The 12,543-nt window shown below is 40.0% G+C and overlaps 1 protein-coding gene across 7 annotated transcripts in view; it reads left to right on the top strand.

Moving 5' to 3' along the window:
* Positions 1–8: 8 nt before the first annotated feature.
* The window catches only part of Isha (Insulator su(Hw) mRNA adaptor), a 402,024-nt gene continuing 389,489 nt past the window's right edge, over positions 9–12,543 (top strand). For all 7 annotated transcript variants that reach the window (XM_067156873.2, XM_067156871.2, XM_067156870.2 and 4 more), the window contains exons 1-3: positions 9–169; positions 568–696; positions 11,218–11,379. In XM_067156873.2, coding sequence (XP_067012974.2) covers positions 140–169; positions 568–696; positions 11,218–11,379 — 321 coding nt within the window. In that variant the 5' untranslated portion in view covers positions 9–139. The remainder of the gene's footprint in view (positions 170–567; positions 697–11,217; positions 11,380–12,543) is intronic.

The following is a 12,543-nucleotide window of genomic DNA, read 5'->3' as shown; positions in this document are numbered from 1 at the left end:
GGAAAAGAGCCATCTTGGAGCATGGTGAAGAACCGTGATAATGGTTGTGAAAGAATTTCGGTGTTTCTTACTTGGTAATTAATTACCAGAAAATCTTCGATCATTTCAATGTTGTAAAGACCAGAAGTAAACCTCAACTATGGAAGCCGTAAAAGCATTTAATGCGGAGGTGAGTGAAAAGTCTCCGGAATTTTTCAAGCCTTTTTGGCTGCGCATAACGGGAGGCGTTGATGATGCAAACTTGAGTTTATTAACATTTCTTAACCATTTACCCCACTGTTCTCTCTAGTATCTTTCAATCTGGTTAATTTTTTGCAATTATGCAGCAAAATGATTGTGGCCGGTTGATTTTGAAGCCTCAAAAATGGAAATATTACACCTCCATCCCAAGTTAGTCCCCTGTAAAGTGTACCCGTATATTATGTCAAGTGTAATATTAAGTATTAATGTGAGAAATATTTTATTGGCCTAACTCCCTTCCCAATCCGCTTTCTTCTTGAAGACCACAGACCAATTTTGTTTCTTCCCTAAAATTGGGATATAATGATTTGGAATGTTTACTTTCAGCTTTCTAGCCTCTACGAGGTTAAGCCACCCATCTCGAAGGCTAAGATGACTGCAATTACTAAAGGAGCAATCAAAGCCATAAAATTTTACAAACATGTGGTACAGAGTGTGGAGAAGTTCATACAGAAGGTGAGTTGCACTTGGGTTAAAGCTACTGGTACCTGTTATTTAGTCATTACTTCTCTATTTTATGACTTCCATTAGTTTACAGTAATAATACATGTATCATATTCACTGTTTGTCGATCCTATATCCGAGAAAGTAAGTTTCTTGATCTTTGGTAGAGGAATGTGACTGGTGATATAGAATGATCAAGTGTTAAATCTTCCGTTTTTGCGTGTATTTTTTGAATAAAGTGTTATCAGTGTGAAGGTTGTAAATCTTGGTATTAATTCAGCCCAGTCGACATATTTCTAATGTTGAAAGTACCCTAAGTGGAAATTAATGAAATCTTACTTGGAGAGCATCTCAGAAGAGAGATGTGTTCATTGCGATGTCCAGGAACCCACCACCGCGTCCCAAATAGTACATTTACTTTTATAACCTAATGAAGGGTATTACACGCCATTTTCATTTCTGAAGTAGCTACTTGCATATTGGCCAGTGTAAAGTGGCATGTGATGTCGTTCCTGTCGATAATGTTAATAATGGTAAAACTTCCGTACCCGGTGTGCGAAAGTCAGGTTAGAGATCCAACATGGCGCGACTCGGGCGACGTCACGCAACACTAAGCAGGCTTGCCAACTTATGCATTGTTAGTGACAAGACCATTGGACTGGATTGGTTAGACCATTGGCCTGGTGGGAAGCAAAGGGGGACTGGGGGCTTAAGGCCCCAGGTTAGAAGCCGCGGAGCGGCACTTAGGCCTCTAGTATCCCGCGTGACAGCAAAGGGGGTCTGGGGGCGTAAGCCCCCAGGTTAGAAGCCACGGAGCGGACCTTAGGCCTCTATAGGTGGGCCGGCACAAGGTTGCACTTGACAGTTGTAAGTCATGTTGGCACCACTACAAAAATGAAATGAACGTTACCCGTTAATCAGAATCACCAATCTACTACTTTTTATGTCAGATACAGTTACGCATTTTATTCATGTCAATTATTATTTAATGCCATATAGTGCTTATAATCTTTTATTTGCTTACACAAACATGAGACTTTAAAAAAATGTTATAAAGTTTAAGCGAGCCACAAAATAAATACGAACTATTTACAGTCGATTGTTGTTGGCAATATGGGTAGTATAGTGGTGCCATCTATAACTAGCTTGACTACCGCATTGAAGTGTTGCCGTTTTGCCTATCTCCGCTAGCACGTGGTCAGGTGTCATTCGCGCGTTTATGAAAGTTTTGTTTTCGTTGTGAGATAATTGTGAAATTTTATTTTAACGAATGCAGTGCGATGTCTCGGAAACTGCAACATAGTCATGAAGCGCGGAGTGTCCCTTAATAGTCAGGCATTAGAATTAGTGCGGAGAACTCACGAGTTTTACGAGAGGGAGAGGAAATTCGTACGCTAGCCGCCCCTCTGTTCCTGCAGATCATGGTGTGGAACGCATATGTCAAACATTAGGGCTTTCAAATCGTATTGTTATTCAGAGAGGTGTTCGCCTCCAAGAACAGAAGTAAAAAGGGACTGGGGTACCGGTACATAGCAGTAGCGGAAACGGGGCTGATAGTAGGGACTTGCTTCACAGCACTCCGGGAAGGAAACGAATTAAGCTATCTCCTGTAACAGGAATTATTTCCAGGCTGGTGTAATACGAAGACACGAGTACGATTATTACAGCTCAAAGTCCCTTCTGTCATTGTTATGGACAATGCACCTTACCACTCCATAATAATGGACAAGACCGCTACTTCCAGCGCCCGTAAAGAACTGTTAGTAGAATGGCTGCGGTAAAGAAATACCCCAGCGTATATGTGTATGACTAAATTAGTCGACGAAGTAGCGAAGGAACAAGGGCACGAGGTGATTAGGTTGCTACCATACCACTGTCACTTCAACCTCATTGAGTTGGTACGGTATGGGGTGAAGTAAAACATTACGTACGCACCAATAAGTCCTTACTGAAGTGGAAGGACTGTTCGGGAGAGTATTGCTCGAATGGATACGGCTTTGTGGGTGAAGAAAGTTGGCCATGTCGCAAGGTTCATTAATTCGGCAATAGCAACACATGGCATCATCAGAGACTGTCAGGAGTTGATGATCTGATGACAATGACAACGAAGGCGACGGTAGTGATGGCAGTGATCTGGAGTATATCGAGCCTCTACCTTTGTCATTCAGGTATGAAAATAACGTTTCTGAATTTTCGTAAATTTTATAGATTTTACTTGAAACCTTTTGTGTTAGCACCGGTGTAAATTATTCTAACATTTATTGGTGTATTTAAAGTGAGATTCTTGTCGGCCGATTTCTTCCGTACCTTCTAACATCGCGATAATAAGAACTTCGTAGTATATTTATCTCGTATCATATTGTGTGATGAATAAACGGTGAGTATAAAGTTCGATTTTTGTCGGCGGATTTTATTTGTATTATGTATCATCGCGATGACATTAAAAATATCTCTCCCATGTTTTTAAAAACTCACGTGTCGTGCAATAAGCTGTTGTTACTGCGGCAACATCGCTTCGTCCGCCATTGCAGTGTGACCAACATTGTGCGCAGCTGTCATGTGCAACCTTACGCCGGCCCACCTATAGTATCCCGTGTGACAGCAAAGGGGGTCTGGGGGCGTAAGCCCCCAGGTTAGAAGCCGCGGAGCGGACCTTAGGCCTCTAGTATCCTGCGTGACATCTCCATTGGTCTGGATAGGTTAGGGTAGGTTAGTGACAAAACAAGTGGTCTGGATAGGTTAGGGTAGCAGCGCATTCTATGCAACACGGTATTCAGCACTTTAATTAATAAACAATGACTTACCTTAACGTGGGGGATACAGCGTGCTCGCTGCAAGAAGAAATTCGTGGATTCGTTCTCCGCGAGGGAAGGTGTATTTAAATAGATGTTCCGATAGATAGCCAAGGAAATGCTCTTTTTTCCGTCCAGAAAAGCAGGAAATGCTCTTTTTTCCGTCCAGAAACAGGCAGGGATTCTCTAATGTTCCTCCACTTCCTCTCAATAGTGTTTGTATACACTACGAGTTCTTCCTCCGTGAGACGTTCCTCATTCAAGGCGTGGACGTGTTCGCTCTTCTCCGTGTCCACAAATTCCACTGAATGGTTCACTTTCAGGTGGAGAAATCCCTCGTCCTGGAGGCAGTTGTAGGCTCTCCAGCAGTCGGAGATTATAGTAGTTCCAGGCAAGATGTATTCTTTAATAATGGCGAGTAGTGTAGCGCTGTCGCAAGATTCCACAGGCACAACGAAAAATTTCTTATTATTTTCGCGTTCAACCCCACCGAAAACCCACTGACCTTCCACACGACGTCCACGGTTGTACTTTCTTTTGCCAAACTTGGCCTCTTCTATCTCGCAACTACACCTAACCCTCCAAGTCGTGTAGAATGTCGAATGGCCCAATCTTCACAAACTTCCCTACAGTACGAGGACCAATCTGACACTGTTTCGGAACTCACTTTGAGCTCAGACTCAATTAATGAGTAGTGGGGTCTATTTCCCAGTAGCCAGTAAGCTACGAATGTTATAACTTTCTGCGGAGAAAGGCGTGCCTCTATAAAGGTACCCGTCTTCGCAGACTGTTTGAACCGACACGTGCGTTTCTCACACGAGAAAAAAATACCGGCTTCCAGATACCTTTACTTCTCGATCCCTACCACAGACTCCACAGGGAATAGCTCTCTTTATTATGCCGTGACTTATTATAAAATCCGTGAATTTTACTTCGTCACAACACAAGGTTATAATGTCGCGGATAGAACACTCACATCCAGCACATGCCATGACACTAGTAAAGTGGCGGTTTTCTTATTTTTAGCCAGTCGCAGTTTTCTTACTTTTACCGAACTTCGAAATTGGCGGTGAACTTTGAAATACTTGGTTCTCTTAATTTCAGCAAACATGGCAGCCCTGTACTTGCACACGGTGCAAGCTCTGCCAGAGACATTAGGAAGCTTGTCCGGCGAATAGGAACACATCGCGAACATTGGCTGGCCAATAGGAACACAGCACATGGTCGCAATCACCTGATTTACACAGCCTCAGTTTTAATTCTTCTATATAAGTAAGAATACTTTTTGGGGCGAGATGGTGGGTTTCTAGCAAGCATAAAGGAAGGATCTCTCCTCTCTGCTACTTCAGGTATCGTTTCATATCATTTTTATATGATTTCAATCATCCCTAAGTCTGCACACCGGGTACGGAAGCGGCACCTTAATAATAATATGTTACCAACCTCAGCACAATAAAAGTGCAAGAAAATGTAACGTTGCTTGTCCCTGTATCACAGGTCTTGTCCAGATCCTATCCTTTGTCATCTACGTATACTAGGTTGGCTGTAAGAACGTAAGCTATTAGTTACATATTTATGACTCACTCCTCCCTTAAGCATAAAGGAAGGATCTCTCCTCTCTGCTACTCCATCGCAAGAACCAGTCCAGACCAATCGAATTTCCACACGAAACTAGAGGCCTAGGGCCGCTTCGCGGCTTCTAACCTGGGGGCTTATGCACCCAGACCCCCTTTGCTTGTACCTATATCACGGATCTTGTCCAGATCCTATCCTAACCGTCCGCATGGCATGAACCACTCCAGATCAATGGTCTATCGTGGAACAATAATCACCACCACCAGCTATTGAAGCACCACTCACTCATTTTTACATGGCTGTAGATCTTTTGCACTACAGAACTTTGCCATTGTATAGCTTAAACCAAGTTGTTGGGTCAAGCAAGGATTTATCCTGGAAAACAATTAAGGACTAAAATTAACTATAGCAGTGTTGCCAGCAGTTAATTTCTGGAAAAGGCACTTATACATTTTTATGCGTTACACAGAAATAATGGATATATTTCCCGGCTTAAGGGAGGAGTGAATCATAAATATGTAACGAATAGCTTACGTTCTTACAGCCAACCTAGTATACGTAGATGACAAACACAGTCCTGATTACAGTGGTGTCAGGAAATTGATGATGCTAAATCCAGATAGACCCCAGCCCAAAATCATAACCATGTTAAAACTCAAAACCTATGATGACGCTTCGTTAGGTGGGTCGCAGTTGGGAATCATTTGGATCAATTGGAAAGTAATGTTTTACGATACCTGAAGTAGCAGAGAGGAGAAATCCTTCCTCTATGCTTGCTAGAAACCAACCATCGCACTCCAAAAAGTATTAATACTTATACAACTTAGAGGAATTAAAAGTGATACAGCACGAAAGAACAAAATGCCACCATATTGGGCAGCTCTGATCAGCTGTGTGTTAGTGAAGACGACTAATATTTTTCCGAGGTCGTTGTATTTAGTGGTCACAGGGTAGCCACATTCAGTGAAAATAAGAAAAGCGCCCACTATCAATGTAAAATGACTTGCATTCAATCTGTCACAAATAGTGTGTGCATGAATGTAAATCGGAGGACTTTATTATAATCTAGCACAGTGGTCTTGTTTCTAGCCAGACCTAATCAGTCCAGACCAGTGGTGTTGTCTCTAGCCGGACCTAACCAATCCAGACCAGTGGTGTTGTCACGCGGGATGTTAGAGGCCTGGGGGCTGCTTTGCGGCTCTAACCAGGAGTCCTGCGTCCCAAGATCCCTCTTGTTTGCCCCAACCCGATGGTCTTGTCACTAGCTGGACCTAACCAATCCAGACCATTAGTCTTGTCTCTAGCCGGACCTAACCTATCCAGACCAATGGTAGTTTAACTAGCCTTGTCTTTGGTTTTGTCACTAGTTCCCAAGTTGGCAGCCTTGTGTAGCAGGCGATGTCATTCGAGCCGCGCTATTTTGTTTGTTTAATCTGTGTGACGCCTGAGCCGTGCCATATGTGACCTGCTGTACGAAGAATTGCCACCAACCTCCAGAACGGTGGGTGCTATTGGCATTCATCGGAAACTCCTCATCTCAACCAAGAGTGACACATGAAAATGAATGAAATCTAATCTCTTTTGCTGAGTGAATAGTGATAAATTAATACACTCGCCTGAAGGAAGTCTAATCCCTTATGCCTCTCTTCGCTCAGCATATATATATATCCCATCTGTAATCTTAATGAAATCCAAGAAAAAATGAACATTAGCTTTTTAGACAGACCCTTTATCCAAATGGCAAACTTGTATTGAACAGGTGGACTTTATACAATTAAATTCTTTTAGAATTTTATTATATATATTTAAAGTCTATCCGAAACCATCATGAAGTGCATTACTTGTAATTGAATTGGTACCCACTGCCCAAGAGTTCGACCTAATGCCCCATAATATATTCAAGAGATCGTACTGACAAAGTGATTTCTGGGCAATAGCAATGCATGAAATGTTCTTCTAGTCCCTTATTCCACGTGCATGAAAACAGTGCTGAGAAAAAAAAAAGTCGTTGGTAGCATCTAACGACGCTCCTATTGGCACTCTTGTCACTCTGCGCAGAGCCTATCGGCACTCTCCTCAATTGTCAATAAAGGAGCATCACGCGCTGAGCATCCATCTCTCTTCTTTGGTCCGTACCATCCTAGGATTGTATCCTGGGAGTGACGTGAAATGGACGTGATTAGCTCAGTTGCTTGGCTGCTAAAAGTCCGCTCCTATGTCGATGTATGTCAACGCGCTCTTAGGCCGCGTGCACACCGAGCGCGCTTCGCATAGTGTGTCGCGTGTAGCGTGAAATGCTATGCATAGCGTAAGCGTGCTTGCTGTTCACACCGAAAACTCTACGTCGTGATCTCAGCTTAGTTTGGCGCGAGGCTCTTTAGGGTCGTCACAAACTAATGCCGTTATCCAAGTACGCCAGTAACAGTTTACTGATGGATAACAGTTACCTAAAATTGAAAATTAGAAAGCAGAATCGAAAGTGGGTTCATGAATTTAATGAAGAACGAATTACTTTCAGAGAATTTCATCGTTTGTACAGAGATGCAAGTCTTTATCGCCATAAATTTTATGATTACTTAAGAATGACCAAAAAAAAAAACAACCAACCTTTGACCTTCCGAAGCCTGCAGCTGAAATGTGGCGACAAGTAGCAGAGAAGTATTGGGAGAAATTCAATTTTCCCAATTGTCTAGGAGCACGACGCAGCAAACACGTGGACATTAAATTTCCGGCTAAATAGCGCTCTTTATATAATAATTATAAATAGTATTTTATATTATTGTTACAATTAGCACACACAATTTATCATCGTAACAAAAGTGGAGAAAATGTGTAACAAACATAATTCATAAACAGAAATATTTACTTCCAAGCCCACTACTAGCCTGCAGAGTGATATTCTTCATGTTACCACCCTCCACTGGCAAAATTATAAACCGATGTGACAGAGTCTGGGAGATCCTATGCACTTTGTCACAAAGTGTCCGGCTACATGGCTTAATGGTGACCCGTACTGGCCTTTGGTCACAGGAGTCCCGGGTTCGATTCCCAGCAGAGTCGGGAATTATAATCATAATTAGTAAATTCCATTTGCACGGGGGGCTAAGTGTATATGTGTATTCATAATCATTTCATCCTCATCACGACGCAGGTCACCTACGGGTGTCAATTCAAAAGACTTGCACCTGGCAAGCAGAACTTCTCCTCTGACACTTCCGACACTAACCACACGCAATTTCCTCCTGTCACAATGTTAAGCCCGGTAAAGTGTGACAGTAGAAGTAATATTACTGTATATGTTTACTGTAGGAATGCGATAAAAATGTTGTAGATACTTAAGTCCATTTATTTTGAAAGCAGTTACATTTTTATAGTTTTCGTGTCTTGGGTTCCATATTTCTTCTCTTTGAAACACTGCATGAATAATTTCTTCTTCCATAGTTTCGGAACCAGCTAGGTAACGCTAAGCAATTAACCAACAGAGCGCGGACGGTGGGAACACCTGGCTTAGGAACAAAGCACTGGTTATGCTTAGCGTGACGCTTAGCGTTGAGCAACACGCGACACACTATGCGAAGCGCGCTCGGTGTGCACGCAGCCTTAGTGTTTAACAGCTTCTAAGTGGGCAGTATGCCGACAAGGTGTTAATGTGTATTCTCCTCTCATCTTCCATGCCTTTTTGAAACTCTCAACGCATGGGTGGGTTCGCAGTTGTATTGTTTTTTTGTTTCAATATGAACCTTTTCCTTTGAGTCAAGATTTTTGCTCATTTTAGCTAATTTTGTTACAAATGGAAGGAGCCTAGTCGGGTGCGATATGAATGCAGTACTGTTGTTTTTAGTTTTGGTGCTATCTTGTATGATAACAGTTTTATTTTGTATTCTCGAGCCTAAACATGAGTAGGAGCTTGAATGAATCGGATGTATGTCTGTTTTATTATGGGATATGCAGTCATCTGATGATGAATTCTCGCCAACTCTTGATGGAGAGTTTTGTGAATTAGATAATTACGCACTAGAATTTGAACATGAAAAGAAGTGATTTGGATACCGGTAGTGTTCCTTCTTCTTGTAAGTAGAAAAGTCTTTGAACTGTAAATCCAAACCTATAGACTTGTTTTTCCTGATGATAGTGACTTACATTGACAGTGAGCCCGAAGTGCATCTGCAAACTGCCTGTGAAACTTCATCTGAAGGACCTTGGCCTAATAACAATGTTTGCAATGATGGTGTTGATGACTATGATGAATATGATAATGACAAAGGTACAGATAATTGCGGTGATAACTTTTTAAATCTTCTTGTGATTAGGGCAGTCATGAGACACGTGACTGGAAACTTAGTTAACATGTGGGTGTTTGCTTCAAGAAGTACTACAGTTTGGTTAAATATAGAACATAAGTTTCAAGAAATAGTCTTGTGTATCATAAATTATTTCAGTTTTATGTTTTTTTCCTGTAGAATAATGATGGAAATGTAGGCGGTCATTTTTGCCTAAATAAATCAGAGTGGAACGTCATAAGAACTAGAAATTTAAATTGGGAATACTATACTGTACTTAAAATAAATACAAAATTTTAATGTTCCACCTTCTCAATACTTAATAATCATTTGATGTTTATAAAAACATTACAATATGATATTAACAGGTACTAGTTTCGGTCCATTTGAGGACCATCATCAGCCTAGCAAAGTACAAAAGCAAAAGACATAATCATAAAACAAAGTAATGTGGAGAAATGAGAGAGGATCTAAAAGGATGGGATGGTAGTGGAATGACATACAAAAGTAAAAACCATATACATGAATTATGATAAATGTAGCAAGAGCGTTAACATTGACAAATAAAAACTTGTGATGTCACATAAAATCTCCTAATAAGAAAGTCTTTGGTTGACGGTTAGTCCTGTGTTGCACAATTAAATTCAAGTTAATCTGGTATATACGAAGTCCTATGTTTCTGGAAAGTTCTAGATGTGAGTTCCACATTTGCGTAGAGGGAAAAATTGTCCAATGAGACCAGCACAAAATTAATAACAAAATGTTATTAAGTTTGTTCTACATAGCGCAAGGTGAGTTTGTTATTTTGTTCCTTTCCCTTGCTCGTTCTCAATTTGATTCCTTGCGTTAATTCTAACTTCTTTTCTCCAGGTTCATTGGGGTCTGATTGAATTGAGACTACTACTGTTTAACACAGCAAGTTTTCATTCCACCATAGAACATGCCCAACTCTGTCAACTTTTAATTTTGTGCTGGTCTCATTGGACAATTTTTCCCTCTACGCTAATGTGGAACTCACATCTAGAACTTTCCAGAAACATAGGACTTCGTATATACCAGATATAACTTGAATTTAATTGTGCAACACAGGACTGACCGTCAACCAAAGACTTTCTTATTAGGAGATTTTATGTGACATCACAAGTTTTTATTTGTCAATAATAACGCATCTTGCTACATTTATCATAATTCATGTATACGGTTTTTACTTTTGTATGTCATTCCACTACCATCCCATCCTTTTAGATCCTCTCTCATTTCTCCACATTACTTTGTTTTATGATTGTCTTTTGCTTTTGTACTTTGCTAGGCTGATGATGGTCCTCAAATGGACTGAAACTAGTACCTGTTAATATCATATTGTAATGTTTTTGATTTGTTTGATTTGATTTGTTTATTTATCATCAACAGAGTTATTGATTCTCCAATTACAGATGATATAAGACATTCAAATAATAACAATATTAACAGAACTTACTACTACCACTAATTATAAATAAGCAATATATAATATATACATATTTACAAAACACATTAGGAAGGAAAAAAGACATGTTTTGAAATGACCGAAGGAACGAAGTATAACTTTCAGTTACTAAGTGGGCAGAACAAGATACAAGGAACACTCTGTCTATATGATTTGTAAGTATTGAGAAGGTGGAACATTAAAATTTTGTATTTATTTTAAGTATAGTCTTAACTCAATACGGAACCTAACCATGAAGTTTATTACTTTGAATGATACTATACTGGGTACAACAAAATGAGCCCTGGATTATTTTGCAGTTTTTCTCTCAACTCTTCTTTCTAATTTTGGGAATTTTTCATGTCCTAATATGTACCTTCTTGACTGTTTCTGCTAATATGTACCTTCTTGACTGTTTCAGTGCAAATCTGAGTACAAAGTCCCTGGACTGTACGTCATTGATTCTATTGTGAGGCAGTCGAGACATCAGTTTGGAGCAGATAAGGATGTGTTTGCTCCTCGATTTGCCAAGAATATGCAGAATACATTCATTAACCTGTTCAAATGTTCTGCTGAGGACAAGGTTTGTAGAGATATTTTATACAGAAGTTTGGGAAATAGAATTTTTGTTAGGCAAGAGTTCACTATTGAATGGTATTGAATAGGTGGAAAAATCTATGCATTTTCTCTGAAGAAAGTTTTGTAAACAATTCACTTTGATAATCAATAATGCAGTGAAATTATTATTTAAAACCAAAATACCTCAAGTCTTATTTCAAATAGCCGTGTTAGTAATTCCATCAAATGTTAACAAACTTAAGAATAGAGGAAATATTGCATTTATACAATGCCCCTTTCACTTCAAAGCAGTTTGTCTGTAGCGTAATGGTTAGTTCTAATAGCTGCCGACTTTGGAGGTCTGGGTTTGATTCCCAGTACTTCCAGTAATTCATGAATGGTAAGAGTGCTGGTATGTGATTAAAATGGAACATGCAGCTCACCTCAGTTGGTGTTGTGCCTGAAAAAAGCTACACCCCCTCGGGATGAGGACACAAGTTTACTTCTGTCTCAAAGCACAGAGAATGATGTTTTTAATATTCAGGCCTTTACAGCAATTACTATCTTCCACTTTATACTGGGCGTTAGCCTTTTTGCACCCCTTTAAGAGCTGGACTCAACATTGAAATGTCTATAATAATATAAGAGAAATTAATTGGACTTCAACCTATTCAATACATTATAGGATGTTAATATTTTAGTTAAACATCGTTATAATGGAGACAGGTTTCGCCCCCCATGTGGGGCATCATCAGTCATATCAAAACACCTCAAAATTAAACCAGACGTCTGGTTGGAAATTATGAACATAATGTGTAAGACATGTACAAGGTCCTATCTTAGACGAAATAACAATATAGTAAAATACGTTAGTGGTTTCTTAATATTAAAATGAGGACTTGTAATTGAAATGTCTGTTGTGATGAACATCTGCTTAGGCTCGACAGCTTGAGGGATTAGAACACACTTTTATTATGTGTATTATTGTAACATTTGCAAAAATGTAGACTTTTAAAATTGGATCAGAATTTCTTCTTTCATCACCCTTACCCATGAAGCCCCTGGAAACACACGAGATTCACATCCTTTCTGGGATATTCCCGATATTTTCATCCTGATCCACTTCAGCGCTTCCTTCAGGATATTGTTATGATGGACTCGTCACACCCAAAGGTATTTTGTACCTAAC

The sequence above is a fragment of the Anabrus simplex genome, chromosome 13, assembly GCF_040414725.1.
Source record: "Anabrus simplex isolate iqAnaSimp1 chromosome 13, ASM4041472v1, whole genome shotgun sequence".
Lineage (NCBI taxonomy): Eukaryota > Metazoa > Arthropoda > Insecta > Orthoptera > Tettigoniidae > Anabrus > Anabrus simplex.
Note: the sequence above shows the minus strand (reverse complement) of the source record. Positions and strands in the feature narration are given on the sequence as shown.